This window comes from Dermacentor andersoni, chromosome 1 (genome assembly GCF_023375885.2).
Source record: "Dermacentor andersoni chromosome 1, qqDerAnde1_hic_scaffold, whole genome shotgun sequence".
Taxonomy (NCBI): Eukaryota; Metazoa; Arthropoda; class Arachnida; order Ixodida; family Ixodidae; genus Dermacentor; species Dermacentor andersoni.
This window is the reverse complement of record NC_092814.1, coordinates 123,764,435-123,782,382: the sequence shown is the minus strand read 5'-3', so window position 1 is coordinate 123,782,382 and position 17,948 is coordinate 123,764,435. Positions and strand designations below refer to the sequence as shown.

Here is a 17,948-nt window from a genome sequence, read left to right as displayed (position 1 = left end):
ACGCCTGAGTCACTCGTTCTATAAATGAGTGAAGCCGCGTGAAAGATGAGAGAGGAAGAGTGATTGTGAAGAAGAAGAGGCGCTATTTGCTGCATGCAGCCCTTTAGGGGGCACAGCCCAACGCCCCAAGGACTGGCTAGTTACAAGCGAGTGAGTGCGTCGATGCTCGGTGCTGTCGTATACAAAGAACTGAGCAGAAAGTACGCAGTAGACGCGCTCATTGAAAGAAAGCAGCGATGGTTTTATGGTTTTATGTATGAATTGGACGCGAATCCGCTTTTAAAAAAATAACGCCGATATGCCCTTTAGACAGGCCTTCTGCGTTTGCCTTTGACAGGGTGTTTTGCACTCTTGTACAAATCTTTACGCGTGCGTCACTATTGTACATTCTCCAATCATCGGTGGCCACGCAACTTCATATTTTTCCCCAACTTGCTTTCAACGACGAACACTGTCTATATGCCTCATTAAGAGAAGTTTTAATTTGTTAAGTAAATTTCAGGGTACAGAAATGAAACATAAAGACCAAAATATTTGGCAGCATTCAGGTCCAGCAAGGCTGATGTTACTCATAACATAGCGATGATCGCATCGAATACAAAACCTGCAGTAAGGAAGTGCTAAAGGCCAACATTAAATCAGGCTACAATGGCATATTGCAGGCTAGAGCGCGTTAGCTCAGGCCGACCTCTCTGCCTGCCTTCAAATAAATTATCTATCTCTATCTATCTATCCAACTTTTTTCCGCGTTTGCTGAAAGGGGAAAAAAATGAAGATACAAATATCCTCAAACATACTAAAAAATTATGTGTCAGTGTATTACATCAATTCAACAATATTTTACTCCACTATTCCCATACACTATAGCGTGTGCTCGCACTTACCAGCACTAGACTGACTTTCACACCAGCCACTCACAGTGGCGTCATAATTGAGGATATGGGTAGCAGACTTGAATGTGACTGGTCACTCCGGATACGCGGCCAGCCGGCTCAGTGCTGAGCGAGTGACCATCCCTTTGCCTTACAGCCGCGAAAAACAAACGCCGTATAGCTATCCCCTCATGTGAGCGCCATGGAATGACCGTGCGTGAACGCGCTGATGAAGCGAGTCGGACCTCACTCGCTCAGCACGCTTCCACGGGCATGTTTGCTGGTGATTATGAACAGTGCGGATTTTTCTACTAGCTTGTATTTCATCTTTCAAAAACAAGCAAGTGTTCCATACCTTTGGGATCGCTCCCCTCTAGGTCTTCAGCCATTAGTCAGATTTAGAAACTGTGCACCCAAGCAGCTTTCCGCACCCAAAAGCCAAAGCCCCTTTGTACGGCTTTTACGTTCTTCTGTACTTTCTTTGCGTTCTTTTGTTCGCCCGCCAATAGCGTCCCGTAGCTTTGTTTCAGTCTCCTATTTCTAAAGCTCCCTATTGTCAAAAATGTTTAAGCCGCTTTGCGAGTGACAAGAACTCTGCCGCCGGTTCACATGGAATGCGTCCTGTGGTACTACAAGCACTCAGAAGCCTATAAATGTTTATCCAGGGGTGTTCCTCTACACAAGAGTCATTGTAGTAATGAAAGTTTGACAGAAACCCCAGTACACAGCGTGACAACAGCTCAGGTCACGCAGGTTGTGGCTTCGACACTTTTGTACCTTCCTTAACTAGTCTGTCTTACAGTGATTGCACCTTTGTGCTCATGACAAGGCCCCGTAAGTAGCGAGAGCTCGTGCGTTCCGTCACAAATATTTCAACCCCTTTTGTAGAAGTGCGTAGGCAAGTGAGCAGTGTGGACTCCGGGCAACGCGTTTGCGCGCAAGTTATATGCTCTCTCTCTCTCTCTCTCTCTCTCTCTCTCTCTCTCTCTCTCTCTCTCGCTCTCTAACTTTTTTAAGGGTCACAACTCCCGTCATTGCCCTCCTACGAGTTTAGAACACAAATTGACAAGATCCCTCACCGGACAGCCCAACAGTACTTCTGAGGTCACGCGCAAAGTGGCCTGGGAATCTTTGAAAAGGGCCGCACTTAACATCGGCGTGTTACAGATACGAGTGTGCGATCACAGTTTCACGAGCATCATGATAAACGAAAGAAGGCCTGCAAGCGACAGTGCTCATCACACGATATCGAGTTGAGAGTACAATAAGCGTTCCCAGTTTATAGGGGATACTTTCAATTTCTTTTAAGCAAAACACGATATAAGTTCTTCCTTTCGTGACGAAATCCCTTATCCTTGGTTTTCATGTTTCATTGTTGTTCTCTTTTTTACTTGATTGCAAATTTTACGGTGCCTAAACGTCTGTTGCGTTCCTCTACTTAGCATGAGATAACGTATTCAGCTTTCCCCACGTCTACCATTCATTTACATGGTCGTTTGATGCAAAATACTTGTGTGCTGAAATTTCTGCGCGAGTTGAGAAGCTCGCAGGTGACGTAAAAAGGGCACGAGGTCCGGTGCGGCCCCCAGCCTTCGAGGTGGTGCCTCGAGACGTAAGAGCTGCATACATTACTAATAAATGATTTTTTTTTCTTGCGCAACCACTGTCGCGCACCACAAAGTTCGGACCTCAAAACCGTCTACATTCGGCAGCGACGGAAGCTACCAGGAGTTTGCCTTGATACTCTGTCACCTAGAACTCGCTTTTAATCGTAAATGATCCTTTCAGCTTTGAGCTCGGTTGAACATGCGTTGAATGAACGACGTCGTTATACTGGGGCTGTTTCTCAAGATGGGAGCAAAGCCTATCCGATATCCCAACGCTCATTTAGAACTGGCCTCTGCTAGAATTCTTAATTTCCAGTTTCTGGAAAAGAAATAGGAAAAGAACCATAGTGTGACTAAGTGAATTTTTTAAAAGTGTTTAGTTGGTAAACCAAAGCACGTGAAGCAGGAGCTGCACCTGGTTAGTCATTGCAGGACGTCTGGAGGTAAATTGGAGGCGCCAACTTTTGGAAGTGTCCTGCGATATAAGTACCGCAATTTAAATGTTTGCATGGCTTACGCTCTTCGCAGTTAATTTACGGGAAATTCCTGGTACACGCAAAGGACGCTGTATGGTGTGAAAGAAAACAATCTAAAACGCTTATTTTCTTTTTTGGGGCGGGGCAGGGCGGGAGGGGGTTTCTATAAGGGGTCATTTCGACGTTCATAGTGCCCAACGATACGTGGGAGGTTCCCGCTAATGTATGAAAACAGATAGATCGGACGGTTTATGCTAAAATTTATTAGATGTGTGTCGTACGTACCCGGTTGGTCTCCCGAACGTTACAGCAGGTATGTTTGTGCGAAGTCATCCGCCCAGCCACGTTAGGCGAAGTTCTGCGCGATCACGTCCATGATGCATCAGTCAACTTAAGTCGTCCCAACTGCACACTGTAACAACGTTGCCACAAAAGTGCGCTTAGCGAGACCTGCACACACCGATGCATGTCCACAAAACTAAGATAAGACATCTTCCTGGTTCAGTTCCACGACACCTGAAGGTGACACCTGAAGGCGGAGTTTCACAGCAACATCAACGAGAAATAAGTTCTAGCGTTTCTGGTGGCGGTGGGGCAGCTACAGGCGTTGTTAGCCTGGTGTGCTTGGCTATCAATTGTTGCGGCTCGGCATATCATACATTTTAGCATAGGTGTTTTGCCAAACTTATATGAATGCAGTATCCCGAAGGAAGGCAATCAACAGGCGTAGAGCTACTTTCTTGATCACTTCAAGCTTTTAAGGGAACTCTACGGCTTGGGAGCTTGCGAAGGGAAGACCCTTCTGTAAACTGTGAATCAACGTGTTTCTTTACACATAGAACTGCGGGCATGTCTAGGTAAAGTGTTCAGGATCGCCCAAATATATCCACACAAGGCACAAAGCAAAGTCGGTCATCCCGTTTTAAATAACCGAACGTGGTACAGATGGTTAGCCTCTTCGCAAGCAAGTCCTGTGACCACGCAGGGTTGACGTGGTGGTTAGGAGAGCGTCCAAATATTATCGCTCCGGGGCCCGAGCACCCCCGGAGTTTTCTAAGGGAGGGGAGGGCTGAACCCCCTCTCCCCGGCGATGCCAGAGCGTACTCCCCCCTCTCCACCTAACGGGCTGTTGCCAGAGTTTTGTCACCCAGATCATTTGAGGTTTCTTTTAACTTGCCTCGACCTTTTCACTTAAAATTGTATTGTGGCTCATAGCTTACAGCGTCATTGTTGGCGCGGACGCGCACTAATTTTAATTCATGCTTTGCTTTATTTCTGCAAATCCTACAATAGGAGAACACGCTCATTAGAAGTACCAGTGGCGGCTGCCCCATCCGTATTTTCTCAGTTCAACATTGTTTTAAATTTCCACTGTAAACACCATGCACATACACAATACATTTAAATATATACACGGGACAAAGTTTACTATATGTTTAAATAGAAGGAGGTAGCCAATTAACAATTATTTCTAAAGGTATGGATAGCTTATGCCTAGAGAATGAATATGTTGCTGTATGTTCACCTCGATTCAAAATGCTTTCCGTGCTTTTTTGACCCTGAAAAAAACCTGTAGACTTTAGTGACCGCTTCGGCAGACAATTTTATCAACGGCGTGTGAAATGCACGTGAATGATACGTGTCTCTGTATCGCTTCTCTCTCCAGCTAACGACTCATTAAAAAAACATTTCTAATAATTTACTACATTTATTAGGGATCGAGACATCGTCACTTACATGCAGAGGTCATAAATATATACAAGATGTCCCAATTAATTATCATGCAACAATATTTTTAAAAAAAGCAAGGCATTACTCGAAGAAAACCTAGTGCATATTGTTTCCAGTACAGTGGAGTAGCTGCCAGTAATATTTTGTTAGTGAGATTTAATTAGGTGATTGTAATTAATTATCGAACTCGAGACATACTATTCTAATTATCTAAGTGTCAATGAGGCATTTGTAGGCACAGCCAAGGGACATCTAACTGCGGTATTTTCAGCGACGTACTAATAGCGTACAAATTTTTTCTGACTGATAAATAAACCTTGCGAAATATGGCGAATACCACGTGACTGCACTCCCACCCGCATCATAAAGCAGCGCCCTCGAACAGACTCCTTCTGAGTTAGCCAGAACGAAATGAAGGAACTAAAGAAAAGAAATCACCGCCCAAGCACTCCATTAAGATGGTTAACCAGCGAAACTGAAACGTGCGGCCCAGTGTTTATCACTCGGTTAATCCCGACGGTTCATTCCTTGAAATCCTTGAAGGAGTGGTGGATGAGTTTCTCAGCGAAGTCCCACTGTCACGTCTTCCACTTTTGTGGTATCAGCAAGATGGGGCACCAGCACACAGCAGCAGCCGAGCACGAAACTTCCTGGATGCGACTTTTTATGCGCAAAAGATTGGAAGGCACGGGCCTGTAAATTGGCCGGCTATAGGTCACCTGACCTCTCTCCGTTCGATTTCTTTCTTTTGGGCTTCGAGACGGACGTCAAATTAGCTCGAGACAAAGATAACGGGTGTCTGCCGTAGAATTTCAACGTCACTCATCAAGAAAGACCCTGAAGATGTGACAAAGCGGACTCAGTACTGCGTAGCTGAAGAAGGAGACTTATTAGAACACGTCCTCTAGGCAGCAGTTGGTGTTCAAAGGGGCTTACGAATTCCCAGATAATAAGGGCACACTGATATCTCATGTACTTTTTTTTTTATTCAGGCGTCCCGATTTCCAATTCGGCTCACTTAGAATTGGTTATTTACTTTGTTGAACGCATCAACTTTGCCTTTTCTCAACACGTGGGTCGCTTCCCGGTCTGTTTATTTCGCTTTTAGTTTGTGCCATGAACCTGTTATTGCAGCACGTATACACTCTCATGAAAACTAAAACCGTAACTTTAGTTTGGCTTTGGTCCTAAGCAAGTTTCTGGCACGAAATCTATCTGTGCGTACACTCTGTCGATGAGGTGAGAGCGAAGCCGGGATTTTTAAACATGTGATGCCTATTACAATGCTTTTCGCGTTTCGTGCGTGGTCAGAGCGGCGCTTCGGCCGCGTTATCAAGGGGCTTTTGTTATCAATGAGATCAGTCGGCCTTGAGAGACGGGTAATAAGTGTGACGTAGAAATTAGAGGAAGGAATAGCGGCGAAGCCACGAAACCTGCTGTTGGTGCTCATTCCGTACCATTATGAAGATGATGGACTGTCTCTTCGGGTTTGCGACAGGCAGTGCAGTTGGGGCCGTATTCTGTAGCGGTTCCTTTGGGAACCGGTTCCTTTGGGCTGTTGCCATTGGTCGGCGTTTCGTTGTCGTCATCCCTGGTGGGCGGGACGACAAATTTTGATGACGTCACACAGGTTGCCAATCTTCTGGAAAGGAACCGGTTCCCTGCTAGGAGAGGAACCGCGGAGAAGTGGTTCTCTCGAGGGTCGCGCGCGGGGGCGAGCATGATGTCGAGGGTTGCTAGGGCAACCGTGGCTGCCGGCTAACCTCGCGCCAGCTGACGAGCCGGCACCTAGACGAGACGAGACAGAGACGGCAATGGCGGCTCCTTTGGTTGTGTTGCTGGGGAGTGCCGAAAGACAACGACGCGACGAGAGGCAACGACGCGACGCGTTCGGCATGGCCGAAGAAGAGTTTCGAAGGCATTTTAGGCTCTCCAAAGACATAGTGTGACGTCTTTGCGATGAGCTGGAAGGACATCTCGGACCTCAAAGATTTCGTGGTGTCGACATTACGATGAAAGTGCTGTGCGCGCTGTGGTTTTTTGCCACCGGGAGCTTTCAACAGTGCGTCGGGAATGAAGAAGCGATTGCACTGTCGCAGCCTTCGATCAGCCGGATCATTACAGCCGTCGCCAAGGCCATTACGGTTGTGGGCAAAGAAAAAGGATGGATTAGATTCCCATCCACGGCGCAACAGAAAGCCGCCGTCAAGGAAGGCTTTCTTAGCCGTGGAAAAATTCCAGGAGTTCTAGGATGTGTGGACGGGAGTCTGATAGCCATCGTTCGCCCTAAGAAGCTCGGCCCCGGCGAAACGGAATCGTACTGGAGCCGTAAAGGGTATTACGCCCTCAACTGCATGGTCGTGAGTATTGTTCATTGACAAATATTTTCGATATGTGATTGCGCGAGTGCACGTTGTAAAAAACTTCGTTTCGTTATTTTTCATCAATTGCCGGTAATACTTGCGTTCCTATTCGAGAAAGTAGCGTTTGTGTTGTATGTGTAATGACGACTTTGATCTTGGCAATAGAACCCGGCCGCACTTTTTCAGTGCTCTCTAATCACAGTTGAATAGCCTTTTCGATGCTACAATGTAAACACATTACGCGCGACTTAAACCGGAATAGACGCCGTAGCAGTGAAGGGAGTCTTCGTCTGCGAGCGATCCTAACAGAAGACGAGCCCTTGTGATTCTTATTCGACGTAAAACTAAAGCATTGTAGCCAACAGACTGTAAGCGTGAAAAGGAGCATCCCATCAATGAAAATGGTGTGAGGGAGAATGAGAATGTGTGGACACCCATTTGCTCTAGCTGTTAATACGGCACATGCTGCCACTTCCGCGTTCTTTCGCTTGTAATAGGCACTTTGTCTGGAAAAACAAGAAAAAAACACAGGTGGCACTCTCTAGCAGAATCTTGTACAATATGGACGGAAGAAACCAAAGGAATTATTTTGCACATTGTGTTGTGACCGCACGCCATACATGAGCACATGTACACATGCCAACATTGCATTTGTAGATAACATTGTTATCATGCTGATGATTAGTTCAACTGCCTACTGCGTATGTTGATATCTCCTTTTCTGTAATTGTGTTGGCTGACTGAACAGTAACTGATTGGCAAGTAGTGTTGTAAGCAAAAGTTTGTGCCAGATATTTGTTGCAGTGGCATTGACACCTTCTCTTTGCTTTCTCTTACGAGGTGTGTGATGCAAAGCTGAATATCCTGGCAATTGACCCACGGTTTCCGGGATAGTGCCACGATTATTTCGTTTGGAGGCATTCTGCATTTCGCCGCCGCCTCACTCGTGGCCTGTTACTTCATGGAGAAGTCTTGCTTGGTAAGTGCACCTAAAGTAGCAGTGCTTCTTCCACATGTAAAACATACACAGTCAAATAGTTTTGCATCCTAGCAAGCTTTAAGAAAGCGTGATTTGCTAGAAATGTGTTGTGAATGTAGCAGTACCTAATGAACCTGCAGCGACTATCGAGAGAAACATGTCTCTCTTAGAAGGCAGATATTTTTACCAGCATGTATACAACAGCTGACATGTTATTCTGTTTATTTACTTATTAATTTCAATACACTGAATGCCACGTGGAGCGTTACAGGCAGGGGTGTAATTCTACAGAACACGTCGAAATGGCAGTTTTCAAGTATGATGGAAAAGGGTTGGTGACAATGGACTCGGGTAGCTGGTTCCTGGTCACTGTCCTTGGAACGAAGGAATAAGCGTGTGCGTGAAACTTTCGGCATCGACGTTAGTGATCGGTGTAGTATATATTGTAGAATAGTGCAAGTTGCGCTATTTTTCTTTGTGTCACAATGTCTGTAATTTTTTTTGTTGCAGCGACATGTGGTGCTGGAGTGATTATAAAGGATCAAACGGGTAGCTCGAGTTCGGGTACCTTCACGAGAAGAGGTACGAAAAGTAGAGTAAGGATCCCAGATACTGGCAGCATATTCGAGAGTAGACCTTAGAAGTGTTTTATAAAATAACACTTCTGAAGAGAGAAGAGCTAATTAGTTTTAGTGGAGGATGTACATTTAGGGAGAAGCAAATGGGATGAGCGGAGCAGAAAACCACGAGTATGAAATAAATATTACATGTCCAACTTAACCCGAGAAAGAGATTTGCAGCCGAGACAACAGGTGAAATTGGGCTTTTCTTTAAAATGAGTCGAACTTTCTTTACAACTTTCTGGGAAGGTCAATGTTCGATAGATATTGCAACAATAAATCCAAGACCCGCTGCTGTTGTAAAAGGGCCCTGGCGTAGACTGTGTTCTTGCATTGTGCCTTAATGTATCCACGTTCGTTCACTGACGTGCAACACTTTACAGGGGACTCTGGGTACCCGCTAGAGCCATGGATCATGACTCCTGTGCCTGGTCACCCAAATCGCCTCACGGCAGAGGGGCGCTATAATGAGGCACACGCATCAATGCGAAATGCCGTTGAGCGGTGCATAGGAGTCGTCAAGAGCCGCTTCCGATGCCTGCAGAGGTATCGGGTGCTCCACTACTCGCCTCAGAAAGCAGCCACTATTGTTGCAGCTTGTGCAGCGCTGCATAACCTCTGCCTTGCAGCAGGCGTGCCTCTGCCAGACGACCCAGGTGACGACGGTGCACATGACGACAGCGCACAGGAGCCAGCCCAGGCACAAGTGCCGCTTCAAGTACAGGTGCCACCACAGGCGCACCCTGTACAGCCTTCTCGAGCTTTGTTTCAAAGAGGCCGTGCGGTGCGTGAATCCATAGTTGGTGTGTTTCGGCTGCCCAGAAATTTGCGCATTGCCTACCTGCAAAGTGTGTGCCGGCGCATTCGCTGGCAAATGAGGTGGAGACATGTGCTGGTGTAACATCTTTTATTTTTATTATCATAAAAGTAAATAGGCCGTGCACTTCAACATAACACATTGCGTGTGCTCACATGTGGCTAATCATAGTATGCTGCATACTGCAGTAGTGGAAAGCACATGATTTGTCTATGTTGAGCATGACAGATACACATGCAGTGACAAATAACCATGTGCCATTATGTTACTCCTTTGCTTTGTTCACTGTGCTTTTGAATATTGTCTCGCCAGGGAATTTTCTTTAAATAAAGGTTATTTCCAAGGTGAATGGCAACCAATCTTGCATTGTTGAATATTGCTTTGCAATGCCTATTTTACTGTGCAGTATGCATTGTTCCAGAGCTGAAGATGTCTGTTCATGTGTGACACGCAAGAGCAGCATGAGTTACACAGCAACTGAAATGTCGTCAGCAATCTGTATAGCACATATTGAAACGTATAGCAACAAACGAGACATGTCAAGCACTTATTGGAGCAGGATTTCGTTAAATAGCAGACACTCATGCTTACTACTGCTTTGTTTAAACTCAAGAGTTGCTTCAACATTGCATTTCTTGCACACATGATTTCACATAATGCTCGTAATTGCTGCTTAACAAGGTGCAACAATATAAACAAAATCATGACAATGAAACATTTCTTTATTTATTCATTTTATTCATTGGGTACCTGCTTCGCCATTCAGGCATTACAGCAGGGAGGGTACAACTCATATAAATGAACACTCAGAATTACACTCATAAAGCATGGAAGAAATCATCATTTGAACAAATACAGACAGTGTCAGGTGGTAGAGTATTCCAGTCTCTTATAGTACGAACATAGAAAGAGTAGCGGAAAGCGTCACTTTTAACCCTCTATTGCATGGCGTCCCATATTTGGCACATACCGGTTACCATTCTTTTTCGCATGTGTGAGATTCCCAGTTGAGAATGTGATACCGTCAGAGTAAATCTCGTAGTTATGCGCACTTATTATGGGCAAGTGCTGCCATCTCTTGAGTGATACGCAAAACAGAGGTGAAGTAGATTTTGGGATGCGACGTGAAACTCGGAGGGGGCAAACACGAGCAATTGGTTTTTTTTTCTCTGAAAAGTTCGACCGCAGAAACGTAGAAAAATTATTTTGGCATATTTTTTGGCCTCGCCAATTCAAGGCAGTTACTAGTTTTCTCAATTTTGCCTGCAACTACAGCAGAGAAACCGAAATCGGTGTGTGCCATATTTGGCACAGTATGAACTTGAAATACAACATATGGTAACGTGCTGCCATCTGTTCAATAGCCCGAAGCTGCAGGTCACTCTATCACAAGATGTAATTTTGACGATCGGTACGGTGAGGGCGAATTGTCTACCAAACAGCCGCCTGAAAAGTGAAAAGGAACTGAAATGTAAAGGAAGTGGTGCTTCAGAGGCACTCACAAGCGCGATAGATGACGTAGAGTTATCGTGTGTGCGTTGATACGACAACCGCGCCGTGACATTTCTGTCGAGCTTTGATGGGAGAGATCCAGTCCAAAAGACTCAGCGCTGGTTTACCTCCGCCAAGGTGTTTCGCGAAATTGATTGCCCCAGAGTAGTAAAGGTCCATAACAGGCACATGGGTGGTGTCGACCTGCTGGACTCTCTGTTTGGACTTTACTGCATACATATCAGATGTCGAAGAAATGGCACTTTCGAATTTTTACGCCTATGCTAGACTTATCGGTACTAACAGCATGCGTATTGTACAGGAGGGTGCAGGAGCAGCTTAGGAGGAGACAAGTACTACCGCTGGCTCAATTAAAAGCAGAAATTGCAGAATGCCTTACCTCGCATAACAAGTGCCTACCCAACTAGCGACCAGGAAGGACTTCTAGTCAGGACATCGAATTCCATGTTCAAGTCAAAAAAGCACAGGGACCAGCGGCCGCAATGCCACCCAAAGACGACCGATCTGACCAAGTCAGCCACTGGCCAGAATTTGACGAGAAGAAACAAAGATGTAAGCGGCCACCTTGCACAAACAAGTCGTTGGTAAGATAGAAGAAGTGAAACATTCATCTGTGCCTGAACGCAGCAAAAACTGTTTCATTTCATTCTCCACATCACATTAAAAGGCCACCATCCGTGAAGCTTTGTTTTCCGCCCATGGCAGCAAGAGCGCTCAGCCATCTTCATGGTATGCCATATTTGGCACAAAGCTTTATCTTTATTATTACAGTCATGTTTGTTCATTCAATCAATAATGAAAGCTGAAAAAATGACTTTCATAATTCATGCAATAGAGGGTCAAAAGGAATCTCACATATTTTTAATTTGTGATCTCGCCTTTTAGAAACATATGTGGGCGGCTGAAAATACAATTACCTGGCTATCCCCGTATTAGAGTGGTATATGTTATGAAGAAATTTTAATCTGAGATTTCGGCGACGGTGTTCAAGAAGATGCCAATTTAATGCTTTTTTGCTTTCTGTCATGCTAAGCATCCTGTCATAATTGCCAAGGACAAACCGAACTGCCCTGTTCTGCATTCTTTCTAGTTTATCTACAAGTTCTGTAGCATATGGATCCCAGCAAACACACGCATACTCCAGTGTACTGCGCACATGTGTGAAATACAGTTGCTCCCTAAGTTTCTGTGGCAAGCTACTAAAGTTACGTTTCAAAAAATCTAATGCTCCGACAGCCTTGTTCGTAACATGAGTAATGTGTCTGTTCCACCTTAGATCAGCAGAAAAAAATACATCTAAGTATTTATATTCTGACACTTGTTCAAGAGTAGCATTATTTATAGTGTTACGATTGCTGTCGTATGAGCTCTTCCAGGTAAAGGTGACGTGGACACTCTTTTTCTCATTCAGTGACATTTTCCATTTTTCACACCATATGGCAATCAAATCCAAATCGTGTTGTAGTGCTTTTTGGTCAGATTCGCTGTTGATGACCCTATATACCATACAGTCATCTGCAAACATTGTAAATATTTATTTATTTATTTACATGTACCTTACAGGCCTTCGAGAAGGTATAGTGTAAATGGGGAAATACGGTAACATATTAGTATGGAATCGGGAAAGAAATAAACTGCAGCATAATGAAAGGAGTACGCACAGAACATGGAAAATTATTACATTAGCAAATACAATATGTAGAGCAATAACAATAAATGGTAAACAACAACATAATAGCATAATAACATTGTAAACATTTTTGCATGTTATATAGTAGTAAGTATTGTAAAGAAATTGGGACCACTGAAATTGTTTAACTTGTAGAAAAAATGCAAGAAAATTACAAAAGACATGACATGCTTAGACGGTTGAAACGGCATATTGATCGTTTAGCAGATTGCGAAATGCAGTGTGTTTATATTGGCATGCAATGGTATCTGGTAGTGCGTTCCATAAACGGACCGCACGGGGCAATGTTGAAAAATTAAAAGCGTGTGTGTTGCCATAAATCGCGACAGCGCGTCGACTTGGCGTTGACCTATTGAAACCCATGCGCTGATGTTCACCTCTTCGTCGGGCTCGAAGAACGGCGGGCAGACTCCGATGGCGCTCGCCCTTCCAACTAGGGAGAGGACGCGCCCTCGCGGTCCGGGCAGGCTGCCTCCTCCGGTTCCTCTGTGATTAACACGTTTGTTAGAATATGGTGCGCAAAAGCTCCGTCAACGAGTGTGCTTACCTGCTTTCGGCGTGCAAGGCGGCTGCATCACGGCGGGCGTTATACACATCTTTCTTCCACACGCCGCGCCATTGGGCTGCAGTTTTCACTGCCGGGCCCTCAGCATTCAGCAAGGCAGTCACTGGCTGCCAGAGCTCCTCCTTGCGCGCCGCCGTCAGCTGTTGACCCAGCACACACGACGCCTTCGCAAGGTAGGGGTGCTCTTCAACAAATGACACGAGTATATCGCGCGGCCTCGCTCAAACATGAGGACCCAGTTTCGGATTCGGCGCGCAAACTGGCAAGTCCAAAACGTAAACAAAGCGAGGCAACTTGTTTGCATAACGTATGGCACACCACCTAGCGACTAAATAAGAAAACAACACAAATAAAATTACAACTCCCAGTAGCGGTCTGCGCCGCAAGCTCACATTTATTACTGAAAATATATTTGCAAGTGTTCTATACAAACCAATGTTTTTTTATCAAACCAGCAACATCCTTCAATTGCTATACCGTCCCCTAAGTACAAACAAAAATGATGACGTGATCTTCCGGCAGACCGCCGCTCGTTGATTGGTTCCCCTCACGCCGCCCCGTTCCACTCTTTCTCCGAGTGACGTAATCCAGACGTAACAGCCAAAGGGAACCGGTTCCCAAAGGAACCGCTACAGAATACGGCCCTTGCTTTCAATCAGCTTATTTGAGGGCGCTGCTTTATGATGCGGGTGGGAGTGCAGTCACGTGGTATTTTTCACATTTCGTGAGGTTTGTTTGCCAGTCGGAAAAAATTGCACGCCATTAGTACGTCGCTGAAAACACAGCAGTTAGATGTAATTTGGGGGTGCCTGGGGGTGCCTAAATTGACACGTGCACTTATATTTATCGGGCGACCACGTTTCGCCGCCTAACAAACCTTATCGCACAGCGCGGGACGCGCTTGCATGTATCCGAAGTTTCTGGAAAGTTATCGATGCTTCTATCCGCAGTCTGTTGTCGCCGAACCTTGTGTTATCTGATTTATTCGCCTGGCGCGAATGGTGTAGAACTTTGTGGAAGGCACGCGGGTCCCAACGATTAGGCTGGAACATTCGACGATTCTGTATAAAAGCCGACGCGCTTGACCCGCTGATCAGATTTTCGACGATGGCCGACCGTGTTCGCCGCTTTCGTTGTGCTGTAAGTGTAGGCTGTTTTGTGGGCACAGGTTCGCCCAATAAAATCTAGTTTTGCCTTTCACAGTATTGCTACTGTGTTCTTAACGTAACCACCACGTGACAATATATACAAATGCCTCATTGACACTTTGCAATTAGGAGAGCACTTCTCGAATTATATAATTAATTGCAATTATCGAATTAAATTTCAGGAACGAAAGAATTACTGGCGGCTACTCCGCTGTACTGGAAATAATATGCACTAGGTTTTCTTCGAGTAACGCAGGTGCTCTGTTTGTAAGTCTTGGTGTATGATAGTTGGGGCACCCTGTATAATTGACTCAGTAATCGAAATGAGGCCAAGCTGGATTCACTTGAAATCAGAATCAACAGCAGCCATGCGCAGCAGCGCTTGTACTCTGACTCATAGAAAAAGAAAAAGAAAGAGAGAAAGAGAAGCTGCAGTTTCGCCGGAAAGGCGAAGCAGTATTAGTTATAGCGATTTATGCTACAATCACACGAAGGAAGATTACACCACCGAGAGACGCCAGATCCTTCGTGGTGGGAGAGGACTCAGGCTGTGAAATTGAACTGTCTTCTACTGTGAGGTCTTGTAAATTATCATATCAGGCCGTCACTTCGGTGAACAACTCTTCGAGGTCACACGAAGTTTCTGCAAGTGCAATATATATATATATATTGAATAAGCGTTACACCGCTTGTTCAATGTGCGTTATCCTCGACAAACTGGTGCAGCCAGTCTTTTTTTTTTTTACAAATGTCAAATGGAAAACTTCCTCCATTCTCATATTTAGTTTCATACTGACGTTATGCCCCTTTGCAACCCAAGCGAATAAAAAAAAGAAGAAGAAAGCTGCCAACGATCGACGCAGTGTTATTTCAGCGAGAATCCAGTGCTCTTTGCCCTTCACCTCACCCATGTGAGGTGCCAGTGGCGAAAAAAAAATTTTTTGTCGCTTCAAACTGCAGGAAGGCTACAAGAGAAAGAGCGATAAAATTTACTGGCCTCTATTATCAACTAGCGCACCTCGGCGCGTAGCAAGTGGAGCTTAATACCCCACAGCTAAATAAATAGTAGGTGGCTCCCGACATTGTATTGCATTAATCCCAATATCAAACTCGCGATTACACTGCGATTTTATTTTAGTTGTGCATTTGCCTCAGCCGTGTCGATGTGGTATTGAAATGCACTAAACCAAATAAGCCTGTCGAGCTAGACATGTTGACTGGAAAACTAAGCGCGAATGAATTAGACCAAGACACATATAACAGACGAGGACAAGCTGCACAGGCGGCGCGGCGAAAACGCCAGCCTGCAGTTCCCTGCATGCTGCGTTTGTCTGCTTCGGGTATACTACAAAACCCAAGCCCCTGCTAATGAATGTGTGCAGTGCATCTTTTCGTCTGAGTTGAGCTGCGGTGATAATTTGGATTAATTTCATGCATGAGAAGCTTTGTCACATGCACTGTACGTCGTGGAGGAAGGATAACGTTGTCCCAAACATGAACGCGGCGCGTGCAATAAGTCGAAGACGCAGTATAGCTGTGCTGCCGCTCTCAGCACAGCTAAACTCACGCGACGTCAAGCTGCAACGAACTGTTGCAATGCATGTCCATTTGCTTTATGCTCTGCAACTCCGAACTTTGGACCCTATACAGTGAGACAGAGAGAGAGAGGCTCTTTAATGAAAATGAACAGCGATTCAATCAATAGATCAAACAATAAAAAGGACGAAATTCGAGGCTGGCGTTCTCACCATGCCTGACCGTCTGACCTTCTGACCGGCTGTGCATGGTGCGCGCTGACACTGGCTGTCGTTAGACGGCCTGCCACAGACATGATTCCTGGGCAAATACTAAACTCCCGACAGAGAGCATTGGTAAATCGCGCAGGTGAATCTCTGTAGCTTGTGTTTTCACGCAATAAGAGCGGTTATAGCGGCAATGCGCTGGCGTAATTGTTCTGTCGCTTTGTCATACATCTGCTTACACAACGTACGAGTGGCGGCTATAAGTTGCAAGTTTTTTTTTTTTATCTACACTCTCCTCACTGCATGCTGTAGCCGGTTGTCTGTAGCGTCAGCCGATTTCATTTTGCTTGAAATCTCGGCATCCTGTTTTGCAAAACAGCTTTCGCACTGGCCTATGGCGCCTTCTGAGCCTTCATAAGTTCACTAATTGGCTCAATACGAAATTCATGTCGCAACTCTTTGCGATTGCCTGGTCTGCCGCGCACAAAACTGCTGACATTGGGTTTCTTATGCCACAAGGAGGGTTTTAACAATAATCATGGCATATTGCCCGAATCGATCTGTTACACTTGTGATCGTATGAAGAAGAAATTTCATATGGCGCCCATAATATATCTACAACTATGAAGTGTCTCCAGCTTGTTGCTCCCAATGCAAACATTATTCCTACGATGTGTCATCTTGATTTCGCAAAAGGCAAACGCTTTACAGTCATTCCGCAAGCATCTCCATCCCTTTCCCGTATCCTTGTTGCATCCCGCACCACAGAGCAGTGGTAAGGCGTCCTTCGCGACGGCACCTCCGAGGTCTTCCGGGCACTGATCAGACTGGCACGGGCCATCGCCGAAGACGTCATAGGAGCCCCGGACTAGGGGCCCCTTAACAATTTCTCATTACCTGTCAATAAAAAAATATGTTTTTATCATCGGCAAGCATCTAGACGAACTCCAACAAGCACAAATTTTATCGTTACGTACGGCCGCTACCAACGCACCCACAACTTTGAATTGTCTGCGCCATGTTTCTTTCAAGACGCACTTTGTTCCTACTAAGTTTCATTTATCTACACCCAAGACAAACGACTCACTTGCTTAATATCATATAGAGCTCCAAAGCGGAACTAAGAAATTTAGTCACTTCTCACTGCATGCCTAATTACTGTACACTTTTCCCACACATGACCCTTGACCAGCCAAGTAATGTTCCCGCATTAAAAATACATTGCCATCATTGAGTAATTGTGGTTATTGCTGTGTAGCAGACCATATGGCGCGAGGAAAGCCGAATAGCAAAGTGGGACAAAGAAAAGAGAGAGAAAGTAAGCAAGCGTTATACGGAGGAAGTTTCAGGTAAAGCCCTGGAGTTGCTGCTGTGTGATCACCCGGCGTGTGGCTTTCGCAGGCGGCCGACCAGACCTGCGCGCGGCGTACTCGGAGGAAGTGGTCGACATGAAGGACCTGGCCAACACGGCCGAGTGCATGGCCCGCTGCGAGGACGGTATGCACCACTCGGCATCGCAGATGAACAGCCGCTTCCCCCCTGCCGGACAGTCGATCTACGCGCAGAGGCCTGGTAAGGTCAGCACCAGGCTTCGCCCATGCACACCCTCAGTCGCCTCTGCATACGGGCGGGCGAGGCGGAGAAATTTTCGATCAGGCTGTTGGCTGTATAGCTTCCGAAGCGATGAGCTGGAGAAGGTATGCATGGAATAAATGGATGCACAGACGGCGGCTCCGGCGACAATGTGTACCCGCTGACGTTCAACCATCCGAGCTTCTTTGAGTTCAGTTGTTATCTGCCACAAATACCGGATGTTTCCGCGAAAA

General features: G+C 45.7%; 1 protein-coding gene and 1 long non-coding RNA gene across 2 annotated transcripts in view; both read left to right on the top strand.

Moving 5' to 3' along the window:
• LOC126545824 (cell adhesion molecule Dscam1-like) overlaps window positions 1-17,948 on the top strand; it is a 710,777-nt gene that overhangs the window by 679,125 nt on the left and 13,704 nt on the right. The window contains exon 17 of the mRNA XM_055061988.2: window positions 17,524-17,694. Within this exon, the coding sequence (XP_054917963.2) occupies window positions 17,524-17,694 (171 nt within the window). The remainder of the gene's footprint in view (window positions 1-17,523; window positions 17,695-17,948) is intronic.
• On the top strand, window positions 6,203-9,814 carry LOC140216613 (uncharacterized). The gene is made up of 3 exons (XR_011893204.1): window positions 6,203-7,046; window positions 7,890-8,028; window positions 9,032-9,814. It is a non-coding gene; the product is annotated as an uncharacterized lncRNA (long non-coding RNA).